This window comes from Callorhinus ursinus, unplaced genomic scaffold, assembly GCF_003265705.2.
Source record: "Callorhinus ursinus isolate GAN/ISIS: 27379988/994484 unplaced genomic scaffold, GSC_fseal_2.0 scaffold54, whole genome shotgun sequence".
NCBI lineage: Eukaryota > Metazoa > Chordata > Mammalia > Carnivora > Otariidae > Callorhinus > Callorhinus ursinus.
Window position 1 is genome coordinate 12,825,021 of NW_027397116.1, and position 21,140 is coordinate 12,846,160.

Sequence of the window (21,140 nt, forward strand, 5' to 3'; positions counted from 1 at the left end):
TGGGGTCTAGGAGGTCCTTACGAGGAGTTGAAATTGATCTAGGGCAGCATTACTGGAGTGGTCCACATAGCTCTCGGTGTGGGTGCATGGGCAGCGAGAAAGTGGAGGCAACAGCCTATCAGGGGATACACAAGGTGAAAACTAGTTCATAGAGATTGTGAGACATTATTTTCTTTTTCACTGAGTTGACATTTGCATTGATGCCAAAAGCAATGGTGGGTAAACTATTGCTGGAGACTCAGCATGAAGCAAAGCCGTGGAACTAAACGGCTGTACTAGTATGCATACATTATTTTCTGCCACATACTTGTAGAACAAAAAGAAAGCACGTTTCAGTTAAAAATGTTCTTGGTGAAGCAGTATAAAAAAGTTATTGTGTCTCAATTTTCAGTACAAATCCATACGTCAGAACAAAATGGGAATATGAATAAAGTGCTTGTGTTACACACTGAACTATAATGGTTGCCTTGAGGCAAAACGCCTGTGCAATTGTTTCAGTTGCAAGCTGGGGTAAGCACTTTTTTCATGGCAAACCATTTTTACTTGAAAGAATAATTGACAAACTAGTTTATCCAGACTTGACTACTTGGCAGGTCTGTTGTCAAAACTGAAAGAAACAAACCTATCACTTCTAGACAAACCACTGACATATTTAATATCAATGTTAAAAGTATAGTTTTCAAGTGAAAATTAGATATTTGGAAAACTTGTACTGAAACAATGAGAGTAACAGCTTCCCAATAAACAAAGACTTTTCTCATGAACCCAATGATGATATTTTTTTTTTAAATATTTTTAAAGTTCTTTTGAAATTTCTTTTTTTTTTTTAAAGATTTTATTTATTTATTTGAGAGAGAGAGAGTGAGAGATAGCACGAGAGGGAAGAGGGTCAGCGGGAGAAGCAGACTCCCTGCTGAGCAGGGAGCCCGATGCGGGACTCGATCCCGGGACTCCAGGATCATGACCTGAGCCGAAGGCAGTCGCTTAACCAACTGAGCCACCCAGGCGCCCGAACCCAATGATGATATTAAGGAATGAATTTTTTTGTCATTTTATAATGATATGTTGTCAACGTTTGGAAGATCTTCAAAACTAAGTGCAACAATATTTTCCAAATGACTGGCACATGATTTCATATGCATGGTTAAAGATCCATTTTAAAAGTTCAGGATAGACAAAATAAAGTAAGAGATGTGAAAATGTTAATGACAAGGTTTTAGATTCCAAATTACATTTAACTTTTTAAAATCTACCACTTGTTGAATTTTTGGTACAGTATAAAGAGTAATATCCACAATTATCTGAAAAGGCTATTACAATACTCTCTTCTCCAATAAATCTGTGTGAGATTACAAAATTACAATTTGCAACCAGTTGCATAGAGACACAGCCATGAGAATTCAGTTATCTTCTCTTAAGCCAAATATTAAATAATTCTGCAGAAATCACTCAAATTTAAATATTATATATATTAACATGCAGTGATCATACTTATTGTTCTTTCTAACTGTATTGATAAATACATATTTTAAAATTTCTGTTTCAATTTTTACTATAGGAAATATGTGTGAATATATGTATATGCACATACATTTATACATGGATTTCTATCTCTCATACACAAAACCTCTTTGAATTTCTCCATAATTTTTAAGAGTATAAAGGGGTCCTGAGACCAAATAGTTTGACATCTACTAGTCAAAGTCATTATAGAAGATTTCAGCTACAGGATTTGCCACTAAGATAACAGAAAAGCTACACTTAAGCCATATAAAGCAGCAAAATGTTTTATGTACAGGTCACCTGAATATCATACCTGGTACTCAGAAGTAGGAACACTTTGTCACTCAATTTTGCTTTTCTTCTCTTGAGGACCAAGGGGGAATGATGATAGGATAAAAAATGTAAATAAAAGTGAAAATTGCCCTAGGAAAGTTATAAAGACTTTTAATTCTGTATCTCCCCCTATTTTAAGCATTGTTAACTTGGGAAGGGTGTTGTCTGAACCAGTACATTGGTATATGGAGAATAATGTAATTGAAATAATGAATTTGGATAAAATGTATCCTTGCATCATTGTTGCTTTCTTTCTCCAAAGACCAATGCAAAGATGGCAAGGGCCTGGGATGTTTCTTTTATGTACTAACCATGGATTTTGATCTCAGGAAGCAGTGTGTAACTAAATTTGTTATTTTCTAATTTTTGTAATGATATATCTGACTGTCACAATTTTGTAGTCCAAAATCAACTACAAGCAGTTGGCCAACTTAAGGATTTACATTACAGATCCATTCCTTAAATATTACAGAACTCATTGATTCTTTGATACCAACTAATTCTTTCAATTCCGTACCACCATTACCAATGCCTAGTTTAAAATCATGGTTTTCATTACATATTTGAAGTCACCAAGACAACACTTGAAAATATACATTTACAAAAACTTAGTTCAAATTGATTATTGAATATGATAACAAAATCGGAAAAAAATCAGAACCAGAAAAAAAGTAAATGGTTATGAAATAGATTTTAAGGTAAATATCCTGTAAAACAATGTAGAGAAAAGAGTTGTTTGATTAAACAACATTTTAAAACAGAATTTTGTTCGTCTACTATAAAGTAATTAAATCTTAATTTTTAGTAAATATAGGCTTTTAGGAATAAGTGTTCAAACTGTTGTGCATATAGCACAACTAAAAGGAAACTATGAATCAGGTTATCAGCTGGGGAGTGGGAGATGAGGGTAGAGTAGTGCATGGCTGGAATTTGAGCTAAAATGGCCACAAACATGGCAGAAAGTAAGTGGGAGGAGTCTTGAGTTCTCAACTCCATATTTCCCAAACAAGAGAGAGGATTTTCTTAACTCATTGTAGAGTGTGACTCTTCAAAATTGAAATAAAGGTCATTAAAATGACCTAGATGAACTACTCTTCCACCCCAGCCTTTCCTTTTTTTAGTCAGGGTAAAGAACCTATTATCTTAGAAAAATGCTGGTTATGTATAAATGCCTTTTCTCAGCATGTTTAATCTATGCTGTCTACGAATAAATACTGCAACGTCATATAAGCATTATTTTATCTAACCAAAGTTTGTCTCTCTTCATTATTAAAGAAACAATATGATTAAATATTTGCCAAGATTATATATTTTAATACAAGATAAGGATTGTAATCCCTGAATGCTTTTATTGAATGCATGAAAATTACTTATAAAAATTTCCTGTAATGACATAAAATTATTTTCATTTCTATAATTCTACTGTTTATAAATTAGGAAGTTGCAATTTATTTTCACATAAGTCCATTTGGTTCCTGTGCCATGTCAAATGCGATTTATCCTCAATGTTTAATAGCTATATTTACCTTATATTGTTGCTTTTAATGTTATGTATTTATTAGTTTCCTTATTAGTTTTTGTAATGCCTCATTAAGACTTAGCAACAACTTATACTTTTTCATTACCCCCATTCCTGGGCCAATATTCTCTCCAAATGCCTTTCTCAACCATGTGTAATAGTAGTACATTGGAATATTATCTACATACTGTAATAATACATGGGTTTTGACAAAATTAACTATCAAAACAAACAGAAAAGCAAACATATTTATAGTATTAGACTTTGAAAGTACTTCTCTAACTCAAATAAGCTTTATGGCAGGTAGAAGATATTTATTAACACAGGCAAATCACATTTTTATACTTCATTTTTACTGCTTTCAGGACATAGTCAAAATGGATCCAGGTTTTTATTAGATTTTATATTTGCTAAAAAGTTCCCCTATTATTATAAGTGAAGGAAACTGATTTGAATTATTTGAGGTACAAGAGAAAATTATTGGAAGGATAAATCAGATATCTCATATATTTGAAAGTATGAAAAAACTTAAAAAAAAGAAAAAATCTGTTACATGTAATCCTCTAATGCATTAAAAAAGAAAGTTGGTCGAAGGTGGGGGGGACCATTTTGTAGTAGATTAGCAAGAAGTTGTAAATTGATTTTCTAAGAGCACCAAATCACTTTGCATAACAAAAATATAGATAGAGTTCAGTAAGGAGGGGTTATATTGAAGAAATGAGGGTCAATAAAGAGGAAGGGTTAAAAAAATGTCTGGATATTCAGCAAAGGAGAAAGGGAAGTAAGAAAATAGTCTGAAAAGAGATGAAAAGAAACTGAAGGGAAAAACAAATATGATTTAAAGGATTTTTAAACATTATTCCTGCATGTCAGATATAAATACCATTCTCATTCTCACTTTGAAAATATTAAAATTTCCATTTTTCTTGCCTATGTTACAGAGTTGTAAATACTTGGTGACACATATGGGACAGAAATAGTCACATTTCAGTTAGAAATTAAAAAAAGCTGGATAACAAAGCCTCAGAGAAAGAAATGCACTGGATCTTATAGCAGCGCTTAGAGGGAAATTTATAGCGGTGAAAGCCTATATTAAAGAAGATGTAAGTATTCAAATCAATAACCCAACCCTTCTCTCTACAAAACTAGAAAATCTTGATAAGCACAAAGCAAACAGAGGAAGGAAATACTAATGATTACAGTGGAAAAGTCATTAAGGAAGAGAAAAATAGTGAAGGATATTAAGAAAACTAAAAGTTAGTTCCTTGAATAGATGACAAAAATTGACAAACTTTTAGACTGAAGAGAGAGTGAGATTGAGAGCAAGAGAAAAGATGCACAAAGACAGTTAAAAAACATCTCAGAATGGAAGGGTATATTTGTATATCATAGAGATGATAAGAGACTGGCATCCAATACAGAATTACACTTAAACTCAAAAATGTTGACTCACTTTATGAAATAATCCAAATTTGTATTTGGATATCAATTTGAAATGGCATTTGAATTAAAATCATTTTGATCTGCAGGGTTTTAGACTACTCTTATAGGTGTTATATTAGTTAAAATATATTTACACAGATACATAATATAAATATATATTTTATATATTTATGTATATATTTGTATATGATGTATATATATTTATATATTTGCATGTATATTATACATAAGCCACGGGGTGGCTAATAAACATATATATAGTTATATGTATCCATATATATTATATATTATATATAATATATGTAATGTAGATATTATATGTATATATATATATATATACACACACACATATATACTACAGAAATTTTTAGTAAAATATTCAATATTACTCCATGAACACTCAGGATTCAGGATTCAATCTGGTTGTATAAGGTCTCCATATGATGAAAACTAAAGTTAAAATATACTGTATTTAGCATAACATGTATTTATAATATAAAATATTTCAATGATATATGGATTAAATTCTTTTAAAACACTCAATAACACTTTTAAAGATAGAGTACACGTTAGAACATATGTCAGCAAATTTTTATTCTGTAAGGAACCAGATAACAAATATTGTAGGGTTTCAGGACCATGTAACTATGTGGCAACTATCTAGTTCTGCCATTATAGTGTGAAAGTAGCCAGAGACAATGTGTAAACATATGAGTGTGCTTCTTTATATGGATATTAAAATGTTAGTTCCATACAATTTTCATCAACCAAAAAATGCCATTCGCTTTTGATTTTTTCAACAATTTGAAATGTATAAAACAGTTTTTCCCTGGGGGCTGATAAAAAAGAGTTGGAGGATCAGTTACAGCCCATGTGCCAATTTGTTAAACCCCACTGTTGAGCATATACAGGAAGTGCATGACATAGTTCTCAGATAAGAATAACATAGACCTAAACTTATTCTTCCCTGTGACATTAGAGAAGGGATTTTATCATATCTCACCTTCTACTATTAATGAAGAAGAGATAACTTCATAAAAATATTTTAATCAGTTCTCAGTGGTGTGCTGCTGCCTGCATATATTGGCTCAGAAGAGCCAATTATGCATATCACAAGAATTGGCAAATGCTATAAATTCGGGGTTCCCCCCGCCTGGAAAGTTGGTTGTTAAACTTTTACCAACACACCTTAAATGTAATATATCGAGGTATCCTTGGCCATTTTGTGAATAATATATAACAGCACAAAATAGTGTAGTTGAATTATTTTGTAGGGATTATGTATGAATATTTTTTAATAATTGCTATAATTATTGTCCTTTAATGAAATGAATATGTCATTGTTCCTTACCTCAAAAGTTTTAGAGTAGTAGCAAAAGGTCACTACCTTTAAGAAGCCAGATTACCACAGGCTTCCCAATTTATTCAAGTAAGAAATGAAGATTTTAATTTCACATGAATTCATGAAAGCAACGATGGTGACAGTGTAAACTTGGTGAGATTAACCTGAGTATCCTACTTTATCTCAAGGATGAATTACACTATGCATTACAAAGAAAAACTTCAACCTACATGTCATTATAGAGAAAGTGTCAAGAAATCATCTTACTAGTTGAGGTTCATTTTGCAGGTCTCATTTTGTTTCTTTTTGCTTATTGTTCCACATTTTAGAGTAAAAGACCAATACTAAGGGTATATTTGTATATCATAGAGATGATAAGAGACTGGCATCCCAATATAGAACTACACTTAAACTCAATAATAAAAATTAAAGACAGTTTAAAAATGGGGAAGGATTTAAATAAAATTTTCCAAAAGAGATACACAATGGACAATAAACACATAAAAGATGTTCAGCATCATTAGTCATTGGGGAAATGTAATTTAAAACCACAAAAATGTACTACTTCACATCTACTAGGATGACTATTATCAAAAAGACAGATAGTAACAAGTATTAGTGAGGATGTGGAATGTTTGGAGCTGTCACTCATGGCTGGTGGAAATATAAAATGGTGCAGCCACCTTTGAAAACATTTTGGCATTACCTCAAAATGTTAAATATAAAGTTATCTTATGACTTATCAATTTTACTCTCAGGTATATACCCAAGAAAACTAAACATCAATGTCCACTTAAAAATGTACACGAATGTTCATAGCAACATTATTCTTACTAGCCCCAAAGTGGAAACAACCCAAATGTCCTTCAAATAATTAACTGATAACCCAAATGTAATGTACCCATACTGCTGATACGTGCTACAATATGGATAAACTTGAAAGGACTACACTAAGTAACAGAAGCCAGTCACAAAAGACCATATACTATATGATTCCATTTATATGAAATGTCAAACATAGGCAAATTATTGGGACAAATAGTAGATTAGACAAATTTCTAGGGGCAAATATCTTCGAGCTGGGTGTGCAAGTATGGGGCGGGACTACTAATTGGTGCCGGGTTGCATTTTGGGACAACAAAAATGTTCTCAAGAGCTGGTATTTGCATAAATTTTGAGTATCCTAAAAACCACTGAATTATAAAAACAATGCCAATGATCTATTTTGAAATTGAACTTTTAAAAAATGTATGGACTTCCACATTTTTTTCAGTGAAAAAAATCTATAATTATAGATTTCTCCTCATAATGAAGCATCAAGTCAAAATTCAAGCATTATATAACAGAGATACTAATACAGACGCAGTTTTGTTTCCTGATGTTTTCCTATTTTCCTTAGCTTTTTATTTTGCTATTTTTAAAAAATATCTGACTTCAAATAAATAAATACAACTTCTCATAGCACTGATTGCAAAATCCAAAAACTATGCCTCACAAAATTAGCTCAGACACAAATATTTTAATAGTCTGTCATTATTCATATAAATGATTACAAGTTTTTCCAGCAATTGTCAGATTCATGTAGAATGAGGTTTATTCATGTTTATTCATGTTATTATGAACACTGCTCAAAGAAAATGAACTTTAAATTCTTTTATTTGAAAATTACATATTGAGAAATTTCACTTTGTGGCCCTGCTTACTTCTATGCTTACAATATAGCTGTAGGGTTTGTGTTTTTCTGTTCACTGTAATACAATTATTAGTTAACTACCACACAAAAGACAATGATTTCCTGATTCTGATAATAAAAGAAAATGAAAAACAAGGAAGTGTCAGTATATGGGTTCTCCATTGGATTATTGCTTTGGAAATAAAATTTATTATTCTGAGACTTAAGAGAAATGTTGTTTTCAAGTTCTCTTTAATGATATAAATTATAACAGCATGCTATGTATAATTACCACATCTGCATTCAGAAAATAAATAGAGCTCACCGTCAAAACAATGTCCTCAGTTGTCTATATTGCCACAAATGTCTTACCTTTGTCTTGGCAAGCTGATGAGGGGTTGTTTATGACATCTCTTGCTAAGGCTAAAGAGCTTGTGTACAATTTTCTGCGCCTTTAAGAATAGTTGCTTCATGCTGTTCTCCAGTTGTTCATAGCGGCGCTGAAAATTAGAATCCATTGTCCACAAATGCATTATGGTAGAGGTGTTGAGGAAATAATTCATGGGTAGCCTTTTCATAAAGAACTTGAATTCATCTGGAAAAATGTTAAAATTAAATACTTTAATAAAACAATTATTTTTCCCTTTTCCCCAAACACATTTAATATGTTAATATAAAAACAAATGCTATTATTTTGTGTGTAGCAGATTAATAGCAAATTCTGATTTTTTTCATGCTTTAGAATTTTCTTTTTTGTTCCCCTCAAAATAGAACTTTCATGGTAGAAGATAATTAAAATAACTTATACTAAAACAAATAGTTTAGCCAGAAAGTTTAAGCTGAATTTAATTTTTCCATGTTCTCCTTTTGATGGTATTTGAATGAACTTTCTCCCACAAGTAGTCGACATTAATCTAGCTTTCATTTTTGGCATTAGTATTAAGAATCCTTTCTAAGTGTTTCATATTAAAGAAATATTTTCATTAACTCAGTATAGAAAAAAATATATATATATTCATTAGTAAATGATTATATTAATGTTCAAAGAAAAAGTGAAAGCTTTTAAAATAGAAAATTACAATATTCAACTATGCCTTCTAGTTATTCCCTTTAACCATATTCTAAGTTGTCAAGACAAAGCAGTTTAAAACAAAGTGTATACCAAAAAGAAAAAATTAAAAAGAATTTAAAGCTCTAATTCTGGCTTTTGTTTTTGTGCTGATAATTATTATATCTGAAATTGTTTTCTTTTCAAATGTCTGATTAACCAACAAAGAAACAAAAGTTGATGCTACACTAAAACAAGCAATTATCTAAAGGTCTATTAATTATCTAGACACAAAAGGTAGCTGAGACAATAACCAAAAGATGGAAACATCCCAACTATCCATCCATACATGAATATATATGCTAATTATGGTGTACATATATATATATATATATATAAATATTATTGACCCATAAAAATAAAATGAAGTTCTGATACATGTCGAAGCATGAATAAACCTTGAAAATATGTAAATAAAATAAACCAGACCAAAAAAAAAGAGACAAATATTGTATGATTCCACTTACATGAAATATCTAAAGTAATCAAGGTCATTGGGATAAAAAATACATTAGAATTTACCAGGGGGTGAGGAAAGAGTGAATGGAACACTATTGCATAATAGCAGCAGAATTTCTGTTTATGGTGATGCAAACTTTTTGGAAAAAAGATAGTGGTGATGGTTGTACAACATTGTTAATGTAATTAATGTCACTGAACTATATAGATAAAATGGCAAATTTTATGTTATATAATTTTACCTCAATAAAAACATTTTCATACACCAAGCAAAAGGTAGTATAGCCTTTCCCCCATCTCGCCTTTTCTTCCAGAGTAAATATTATCAACAGGGACTCAAAAAAAAGCCCCTTTTTTTGCTTTTACTATTGCGTTAAAACATCAGTTTTATTGAGACTCTCATGTTACATCCATTTCACTGTAGTAGATAGCTGAGTTTCCTCCCCACAAACACATGAACCCACCACAAGATTTCTAAAGTGTTTTCAGTGGCTGAAAAAGCATTATTTGGCAAGTGAGACAAATGATATTTTAGTCACTATTCTACCCATCGAAAAGTTACATGGTATGCGTTAAACTTCAGCCTCTCCTTGCCTTCTTTTCTTCCTTTGAAACTGAAATAGAACATTGTGGATGGTCATAATCTCATTTCACTTTAAAATTGTATGATGTTATAAACAGCTCTTTATATTACCATTTAGTTAGTTTTAAATATCCAATTCAAAAACAGTTGTCTTCAAATGTTCAGTTGCAGCTACTTTTATTTAACTGGATTTGGATAAGGTGTGTCAATAGAATAGCCGTTTCTTGATGTGGGCAGTGTCTCTAACACACTATTTTAAAACCTCCAAATTGTCATTTCTTAAACTATGCCATTCACTTGGGCAAATTACATTAATACATATACGTATTTAGAGCAACTAATTTATAGTTATTTTATGTATTAGGGCTATTTCAATATTCAGATCCAGACCCTTTCATCAATGCTGCAAATAAAATTTTTTGGCAATTAACAGAAAATGATAGTCATGTGTATTGGAGTTGTTATTTCACCTAGAGCAAATGAATACAGCACTCTGGCATCTTTTGGACATTTATGGTATCGACTTTTACCAGAAGAAGAAGGAAAAAAATAAAACAAAAGAAAAAAATGATTTATGAAGGAAGATTTTTGAGGATGTAGCCATTTGATATGCTTCAAATCATTTTTTTAAGTAAGTGGGGTATAAATAAGAGATGCATTTTAAAATTCCAATTTCACAGTACCCTATGTGTCGTTTGGTCCCATATGTCTCTTTTGAGAAATTCCCTCTTTTGAATAAAAGAGTTGATGCATGGAAATTGGAAAGCATTTCTTGGATTATTCACAGAGCAGATGCCGTCACTTTGAAAACTAATCATTCATTTCATTGCCATCTTTTACTTGAACACTTTTGATAAGACTTTATTGTTTCATGGCTATACACACTTTAATTATTTTCATTGTTTGTTATAATACTATTCTGAAAGTTTCTAAATTAGTAAATTTTATTCAAGTTAAATAATATTTTAAAATAGAATGCATTTTATATTACTGAAGTGTATGTCATAGTGTATGTCAGCTGAAAACTGTCACTATGTAATTTCTAAGAGACACAGTTTTAACATGGCCCTTGAATAATTACTTCATTATGAAGTCATTAGGAGTCACTACTGACAGTCACTCAAAATATTTACTGGACACCTGTTGTGCACAGAGCATACAGATATTTCAGTCTTTGAGAGCGACTGTGGATAAACCTTTTATTTTTTTAAATGGCAAATGACATGAGATAATTTCTGATATTAAAATAACATGTTCCATTTCTGAAATTCATTCTACTTAGAAATCAAGAGAATCTCCAGAAATATTCCCGTGGATATCTTTTCTTTTGTGCTTGGCAATTAGTAAGATCCATATTTATAGACTGTGAACATGAAATTTGAATGATACAGTAGAATTGCCATATAAATCTAGGGATTTACATAACTACAAAGAGACAATACAATGATTAGGGGATGCAAGGTAACATTTTATCCTACAGTAGTTGCCAAAAGCCATGTCAAAGATAAAGTACTATTGCTTTTCAAATGGCAAGTAAGCAATGACTAGACATACATTTTGGGGTGAATAAATTTATAAAAGAAAACAAATTAATGTTATATAAAAAGAACCTAGAAAAGCTAAATTTAGTATCTAGGTTATTAGAGAGATATTAATCTGGAAATACCTGTTAAGTGTGTACCACCTGAGCATTTTTGCTCTGCATGGTCTTGAGGACTATAGGGAAACAAAATAATACAGCAACAATAATAATAATGGTAATAAACATCCTCTTGCTTGCAGGAATTTATAGTCAATCAATCTTCTTAACAAAACTAATTCACATCAAGCAAAAAATAATGCAGAAAGAAATGCATGATGTTAATGAATTCCATGGAGGCAAAGAGAATTAGGCTAGGTGACAATTTTCCAGTAAGTTATAAGAAGACTAGAGAGGTACCATGTTGACTTTCTATACTGCTACTACTTCTCCATTCAAAATGAAGTATTTTTTTTTTAAATCGTTGAACAAGCTTTGTTCCTTTTTTCCCCCCTTTCCCTTGATAGTAACTCTAGGTAACACCTGATATTTGATTAGCTAATTTTGGAACTAATTTGTTCTCTCCTCATCCCTATCTCTCTGTGTCTCTCTCATTATTTCTTACTTTGACAAGAACTCTTTTAAGTGCTTTAAATATTAATACAGTCCCTCCAATAAACCTTTACATAAATTTTACTGGCATCGTTATGTAAGTAGAATACAGATGATCTTTACTTTCATAACTCTGTTAGCTAAAATTTTTATTAACACTACTGCATTGACATATCAATCTTATGTATTTATACGTTTGTACTCTATTCTCATGCTTCACAATTGAATTAAATAAGTAAGAGTAGAAAACTGAAAATTTCAGGGTGTAAAATAACCAGTCATAAATATGTAAACCCTGATTTGTGTTTCTGCCTATATTGATGAATATGAAAATCACTGACCAATATCACTGATTATGTATTTTTAAATATTCAGAATCTCTGTTCAGAACTGATTTAGAATATATTTTCATAGGTATTGTAAAGCATTTTTTTTTTTTTTAAAGTAGGCCCCATGCCCAGTGTGGAGCCAAATGCAGGGCTTGAACTCATCACCCTGAGATCAAGACCTGAGTTGAGATTGAGAGTCATATGCTTAACCAACTGAGGCACCCAGGTGCCCCCTAAAGCATTCTAAATTTTCTAGAGCTTTGAGACCATGTAATGTACTTCCTCAGAAGTGTAGAAAACTAATCAGGTATTTTTCATTATTATTTAGAAATTTTTTGAGTTATAAATCCATGAAAATAATCCAAAACAGAATCTGCTTCCATTAGAAAGTAGGACTATGGTTAAGAAGGACTGAGAGAGGAAACTGGTGCTTTTATGGTTTTTATGAATTCATATGCCTGTGTTGTTAGATTAGAACTTAAATAAATATTGTGAATCAATATAAAAAGATAGCCAAAAAATACTTTTGAATTGTCAATACACTATTTGCATATCTTATGTGTCAGACATTTAAAAAAAGTGATCTTATTTAATTGCTTATTAATAGAAAAGTAAAAGCCTCCTAGTTTCACATTTCATGCATTTTTCCCCAAACAATTAACATATTGAGACAATCAAAGTATCTTTCAGTAGAAATGACACTTCCTTATGGATGACAATTTTAATTATTCTGCAAGTATAGCAATAGTCATCATAATAATAAAATATTGTATAATATCTGGTGAAATATGCAGGGACACAGGGCATCTTAAAATGAAAATAGGTAATAGGCAAAAAAAAAAAATGTGTGTCCGATATATCTGAAGAATCTATGAAACGTTTTTAAACAGAAAGCATCATCATCTCTGATTTTGTGACATTACCAATCTAGTGCCTTCACACTCATCTCTTCTGCTTATGGTTGGGAATGCAGGATTTTCTGAAATAATACATATTTAATAACAACTACAGTAACACAAATTTCCTGTTAAGCAATAAGTTAATAAAGCATACACTACTTCCTTACGTTGAATGCAGTACTATACCCTGAACACATGGAAAAATACATTCTGTTTCTATGGCTGGATTTTTATTTATTAATTTGTTGGTTTAGTCTAAAATAGGTTTATCCTTATGATAAGTACTACCTCCAGAGCTGACAAATAAACATCAAATTATGCCTATCACTGGTCTTCAAAGTTACTGCCCAACCAGAACACCCTGTTATAAAGCTACTTTTTGTTCCTCGAGAGTCAGTTTTCTAGAAGATAGCATGGATTCTTCTGTCTTCTGATTTTCACTAGCAAAGATTTGCCTCAATTAGTTGCAAACCTTGACACCACAGAAATTGTGGCCTTAAATAGGTAACACAAGAAATTGAGAAACAAGTGGGGATGTGTGAGTAGGAAGAGGGCTGATATGAAAAAAAAGTTGAGAGAGAGAAAATTCAGGCAATCAGTGTCCTGAATGGCAGAAAGTTACCAAGGACTGAAGTGAAAATCTGACCCCTGAGAGAGGACAATGAATACAAAAATTTTGACCCACTCCATAATTCTGACTATAATTATTCAATTTTTACTTTTACAAAGTTTTTTTTTTAATCCAAACACTTCATAGGGACTATTTGAATGATTTGTATCATTTTAGAATTTTCCCAACTTCTACAGTGAATCACTGGCATGACTTTGAGTGGCCACATATCAATGTAAGTCTATTCACACCATTCTATAAGTCATGAGAATAAAGTTTGTACTGAAATTGACAAAATACTATAATGCTGCATAAAGTAAATGACAAGTCTGTTCAATAGCTTGTGAACTGGCCAATTTTATGAGGCTACAAAGTGGTGGGTCCACAAGGGCATAAATCTAAAACTGATCCTAATTCCCCAGCAGCTGCCTAGAAATAAGTTGTGTTTTTCCAGTTTTCTTTTTCTCTGAAAGATACAGCATATTTTTATATTAAGATACTTTAATACGGTGGTCCAATTGATCTGTCCTTGATTGGATTGTCCTGTTTATGAACTCCTTATCAAATGTTTGAGAAATTACATAAACAGAGCTTTAACTACAGAACTTGCAAGACTCAGGTCTTTACTTTCCCAGTGCCCAGGCAGAAACAGAGTGGGTGCATCATATAAACAATAGGAATCCATTGTACCCATCCATTTTTGGAATCTTAAGCTGTTGATGCAATAGCAAAGATGCCCAGAGCAATTCTCTTAGGAAGTAGTGGTTACCACAGTAATGGTAGTGTTTGGAGCTGTCTAGCATTTATTGCAGTTAGCAGTGATGACCTCACTAAATAAGTCTTATGCAAGATTTTTGACTTTATCTTGACTATGTAGCAAGAGTATGCCTCTCTAGATTACTTGATGATTCCACATGCTATACTTTAATGCTATGCTTTAATAAAGTCCTTATAAGATTCGGTTAGCTAGAGCTTGTTTTTTTTTTTTTTTTTTTTTTTTTTTTTTTTTTTTTACTTGCAGCAAAGAATCTGGGCAAATAAAATACTGGTACCCAAAGTGGTTTGGCAATAGCTTTTGTGTGCAATAGGGAGAACATATACTTGGTGTCCTAGACTAGTTGAGACAGAGGCTTTTTAAATCCATATGGTATTATGGGTGGAAATTTGACAAAAGAAATACCACCTGTGCTCATCTAGAATGTGCGGAAACAGCATTTGGGACTATGTGCCTGCATAGAACTGAATGAAGAACATGAAAAATTCAAAGACTGAGGGTAAGTTGGTTACTACAAATAGAGATGGCTTGCTTAGAGAGCTCAAATTCCTATATTCTTCTCAAAGGATAGAATGAATGTTGGAGACTTTCAAAGACTGTGCTAAAGGACTCTTTTATCTCTTGCAGCTGTAGGGCTTCAAAACAAATTTTGATCCCAAGATTGAGTTTAAATTCCTGCCAGATCTGTTAAATTAAAGTTAGAAAGAACACTGATTGGGAAGGCATGGGAACATGGGAACTGGAAGGTAGATATACGGGAGGACTGAAATTAACTCAGAATAATTCAAAGCATTAATCATTAATGATTATTTCCTTGCCTCCAAGAAACAGCACCTTTTTCTTTGTCTCATAGACTAATGCTGTCTTGCTTTCAGCCATTGTAATAATCTTAATCAAAGCAGTAACCTTCACTGGGAAGACAACGCTCATCTCGCCCCACTTCCATCACCCATCATGCCTCAGGGAAGTTTTTTGAAACTATTCTAAGATTAATTTTCCAATAGGCTACCAATAATTTGCTGATTTTTTTAAATGTTTTATTTATTTATTCATGAGAGTCAGAGAGAGAGAGAGAGAGAGAGAGAGAGAGAGAGAGAGAGAGAGAGAGGCAGAGGCAGGGGGAGAAGCAGGCCCCCCGCCTAGCAGGGAGCCCAATGCGGGACTCGATCCCAGCACCTCAGGACCATGACCCGAGCCGAAGGCAGACGCCCAACCATCTGAGCCACCCAGGCGCCCCAGAATTTGCTGATTTTTATTGGAGAAAAAAAATTACACACATTGGTGAAAAGAATGCTGACATCTCTGATGAATACTTTGCTGTTTTCTCTAGGCTGGGATGCCAGTTAGTGTGAAAATCTGTGAAATCAGGAAAAATCTGATTTCAATGAGGATACAATTAATACTCTGTGACTGAGGCCTGGTGGCAGCTATTAATCATCAGAGGTACAATGAACATAGGTATTGTAATATATAACAGGTCCAGTGTGCTACTTAGAAAGGTCTAACCAGTAGGAATTTTGTAGTTTATTCATCAGCTCATGGTCCCCAGGGATTTAAATCAGGACCCTTGCCCTAAGGTCCTATTTGATTTGTATAATTAAAAAAAAAAATTAAGTCTGGTGACTAAGACCTGACTTGAGTCATCATGAGAGAGAAGAATGAGACCCTATTGAACTCCCAGTCCTGGATCATTTCAAAGCCTCGGGACTCCTATAACACAGTTTAAGTAGGGCAAATCTTTCTTTTACATTGTGAATTAATTCTTAGGGCCCCTGAATGCCAGAATATTCCAGGAATCAGTGTGTAGCCTTATAGAAATAAGACAGTAAATTGGGTTTTCCCTGACTCCCCCTCAAATTAGGTCCAGTGGGACCTTAACTCATGCCATCTTTATTTTCCTAGTCCCTGACTAAAGAATTAAAATAGGAGAACATTGGCTCCCCAACGTATTATGAAATAAAGTCTATTAGGTAGGAAGGATAAAATGAAGCTTCCCTTTCCTACCAAAAGACTAAATCCAAAGTGATATTGCTTGTTTTGTATACTTGACATAATTGCAGGAATTAGAGATCCATTCAGTACTGAAAATTATGAGGATAGTATTCATATTCCATCTCCAATTAACTCACCATGTTGGCTACAGCTTAATCATAGAGCAACTCTAATTAAAACTGCTATTCCAGATGTGGTAGCTTACTGGTGGCATGACTCCTGGCACTAGGGATAGAGCTTCTTCTCTGGTACAAATTGTTTTCTCTATCATTTTAAACAGAGAATATACCAGAAGCAGTTTTCTTTCATATGTCAGGTACAAGAGTTAAACATTCTCATTTTATTCTGGGGTTCAATCATCTCACAGCCTCTGTGGTACAATTTATTTCATAGGAACATAGATCATCTCATCATGCCACAGGATGTATTTTGTTAATGAATTCATACTGAAAAGATATGAAAAACACAAGTAGCATGTATTCTGGCTTCTGGCCCATACCTTAGCTGTGTACAAAGACTGCAAATAAATCTTATGAACGCTGAACTACTCAATGCCTGCATGAAATTTCTAAGTCAGTGGTTCTGGCACATTTGGATATTCTCTCCAAAATGAAGAACTGCTCCTTCAACAACCTTTGTAACAAAGATGTACAAATGTTGGAAGTTGCATCAAATGAATTATCTAGCAACATTATTGATAATGATGAATTCAATAATTTGCATTGGGGTATCAGAGATGCCAGTTGTAGATTCTTTTGCTCCTCGATGTCCTCAAAAAATTGCTCTTGCTATGTGATTTAGGTAGTATTCTTGACATGGCCTTTGAGCCAGAATCTCCAGTCCTCCTGCTGATTCTGTGAGCTATCCAATCCATGTCTTTAAGTAAACTCCTTTTCTGCTGTGGTCAGATTCTATTCTTGAAAGAATGTTTACTAATACAGCTAATTGAAGCCTTAAAGGTAATTATAACCTAGAGTTAACAAAAGTATAGCAAATATTTATTGTCTACTGTGTGCCCATCACTGTGCTAGTTAAGTGTTAAAACTACAATAATAATTATTGTAGCTATAACAATAGTACTTTCTTCATGGGTTTAATGTGTAAATTAAATTAATTACCATGAAAATTCAATAAAATGCCTTTAATATCATTAGTGATAAATGCTAGTTATTATTTTTCTTCTTTTAATTTATTCAGTGTTTCTATGTGTGCTATGCTGAGCACTTTACGTGGATTATCTCATTTAATCCTTACAACAGTCCTTGGGGATAGGTGCTATTATATTTTTCATTTTGATAATGCGGAAAAGTACTTTAGCAAGGTTCAGTAAATTGTTCAAAGTGACACTGTTATTCATTAGAGTCCAAAACAAACCAAGTGTGAAAAAAGCATGACTCCTACCTTAAAAAAACACAAAAGAGAGTTAACAGGGGGAAAATATTATTGTTTCCTCTATTTAAAAAGTACTTTTTTTTAGTAGACTTCACAAATGTTATTACATCTAACCTCATAACAGCACAGTAGGGCAGGCCGACTTTATTGAGATGTGATGTGAAATAAATTTGAATTATGGAATTATTACATGGAGCCAACCATGAGGAAAAAAATGAGGAAAACAATAGACTCAGAGAAATATAAAAGGTGAGCTCATTTTATATTTCTCTGAGGGTTGGGACATTTTACTTTTCTTTGTATTTTCCCCTTCCAAAGCCTAAGACAACACATTACATATAGTATGACTTCTTCAGTGGCTTAAACGAAATGACGAGATCCAGAGAGAAATGGTCGAAGCTAAATATAAACAGATACAGAATAATTAATTTGGAAAAGTAGAGTTTGAGTTTAGTCATATAAAATATGAAGCTACATGTTGCCCATGTGAGAAAACAGAATTGACATAAGATGCATATTATAGTTCTAAGCTTGAATAGTACTATGGAAAAAGGGAATTCAGGTTGAACGCAACATTGCAAAATAAAAACATAGATAAATTTCTTAATTTACGGGTGAGAAACTGGCAAATGAATTTCAGGCGGTGAAATTACAGTATAGGTAAGTTTCAGAATATTGATAAATATTCAAAATGTCTTCCAAAAAAGGTAATCATTGTTTAAAAGCAAAACTAAAAGTAGCTATTTATGATTGCATAAGGAAAATGTACATTTGATATCTTTTAAGTATCAAGTGCTCCTGTAGGCACCTAATTCTCTTAATTCTACACAGTAGTTATTGCTATGTCCATGGTCTAAATATTAAAACTGTGACTTCGAGATGTTGAATATACTCCTCCAGGTATGAAGCCTTGTAAGTCATACCTAGAGAGAAACTATGGAACTCACAAGCAACATCTGCCTATGAGATCAAGCTCATTAGAAACCATGTGCCTACTCTCAGACAGAGAAACCCAGGATAAGGTAACGATCGTGAGAAGTAAGAGCCTTATTTATTTATTTATTTATTTATTTATTTATTTATTTATTTAGACTATTTATTTATTTGACAGAAAGAGAGACAGCGAGGAGGGAACACAAGCAGGGGGAGTGGGAGATGGAGAAACAGGCTTCCCACCGAGCAGGGAGCCCCATATGGGTCTCGATCCCAGGACCCTGGGATCATGATCTGAGCCAAAGGCAGACACTTAAAGACTGAGCCATCCAGGCACCCCAGTAAGAGCCTTTATATCATAGCCTTTCAATAGCCAGCAATACACAAAGGATATACACTTTCTCTTAAAGCGGGAAGAGGATGTCTGGCACCACCCTCCCCTGTTCATTTTTTTTGCAAGTTTTTACTCCTTTTCAACAATTAAAATGGAGGCCAAAGAAGGTTAGTGCTTTCCCTATAAGCATAGGTGTACAGAAAAGTTGCATTAGTACTTAAACTAAGAACTTTCACCCCTATCTTGTATTTGATATACTACGTTGTTATCATGTTATTAAAAATACATGAAAATAGGGGTGCCTGGGTGGCTCAGTCATTAAGCGTCTGCCTTCAGCTCAGGTAATGATCCCGGGGTCCTGGGATCGAGCCCCACATCACATCGGGCTCCCTGCTCTGCAGGAAGCCTGCTTCTCCCTCTCCCACTCCCCCTGCTTGCGTTCCCTCTCTCGCTCTGTCTCTCTCTGTCAAATAAATAAATAAAATCTTTAAAAAATACATGAAAATATATAATTATTAAAATGATACTAATGCACATATTATTTAACTATTATAAAGCATTTTCAGACAAGATAATTTTAAAACTATATAAACAAAAATCACCATTTTTAAATAATGTTCAGTTTGGCAAACTTATAATTAAATTACCAATAAGCATAAAGAATATTAAACTATTCTGATACAGTAAATTCCCAGTGTAGGTCCAAGTATAGGTAGGACTCTTAATGCACTATGAAGAAATTATCTGAGTCCCTGGCTATTTGATAGAAGCTTAAGGCATTGTTTTAGAGCTTTGGAAAACCAAACCTTGACGAAGAGTAAACACACCTCTCAAATAGTGAAACCTCTGAGAAAAAAAAGCAACCAAGATTGTGCACAGAAACAACAGGGAAACTGTCAAGGCAAGGAGGCTATCTCCAGCAGCTAGATGGAATGTCTCTACGGACAACTAGGAAAGATAGAGAAGGCAAGCCATTATGTGTCTGTACGATATTCATTTGAAATCTGCTTTAGTTTTTCTTCCTTTCTTATAAAAGTCCTACATGTAATTAAAGTATCTGCTAGCATAAAAAAATATGATAAAATGTTCAGTAAGACAGTCAGTGCCTATGATGAAAAATAAATGCCTGAACATATGTTTATATGTATATGCTTGTATAAAATTAATATATATAGGAATTATTATATATAATATAGTGATTTAGGATGTATACTTACACTAACTCCTTCCACAGCTAATATTTATATATTAGCTTTTATGTAGAATTAAGAGATGTCATATTCTCTTTTATTATGCATGAATTGAAAGTATTTCCTCATATTTCTTAATTTTTGAAGGTTTTTTTTTTTTTAACCTGGATTCAGCTAACCAAATGTACTTTGTATTGTGTGCCTCCAAAACATTTTTCATAATATTACTTAAGTTTGTCAGGAACTTGGCATTAAAAAAAAAAAACGGTATCCGATTCTGCTAATTGTTCATGCATATTCTATTTATTCCCAATTTAAACATCTCGGACGTGGCATTTACATGTCACAGACTGTTGGCAGTGGTACTCAATTGTTTGCTATGAACTTGGCACTATCATCACCAGTCCCAAGCGGAGAAGTCTTTCCTAAAATCCCCTTCCTCGAACAGTTCCAGGATAGAGTTTGTCAGTCAGAGTAACTTGTGGGATGTGGAAGGCAGATATGAAGGGGAAATCATTATTCTCAGAAGTTTATTACAATAAACACATGACAGAAACACTCTTTCCCCAAATTCAGTGACATGGTGGCTTTTA

The 21,140-nt window shown here is 32.9% G+C and overlaps 1 protein-coding gene across 3 annotated transcripts in view; it reads right to left on the minus strand.

Annotated features, from left to right (window-relative positions):
* Positions 1-21,140, minus strand: part of BRINP3 (BMP/retinoic acid inducible neural specific 3) — a 390,160-nt gene that overhangs the window by 56,858 nt on the left and 312,162 nt on the right. For all 3 annotated transcript variants that reach the window (XM_073884043.1, XM_073884044.1, XM_025892239.2), the window contains exon 7: positions 8,185-8,407. In XM_073884043.1, the coding sequence (XP_073740144.1) occupies positions 8,185-8,407 (223 nt within the window). The remainder of the gene's footprint in view (positions 1-8,184; positions 8,408-21,140) is intronic.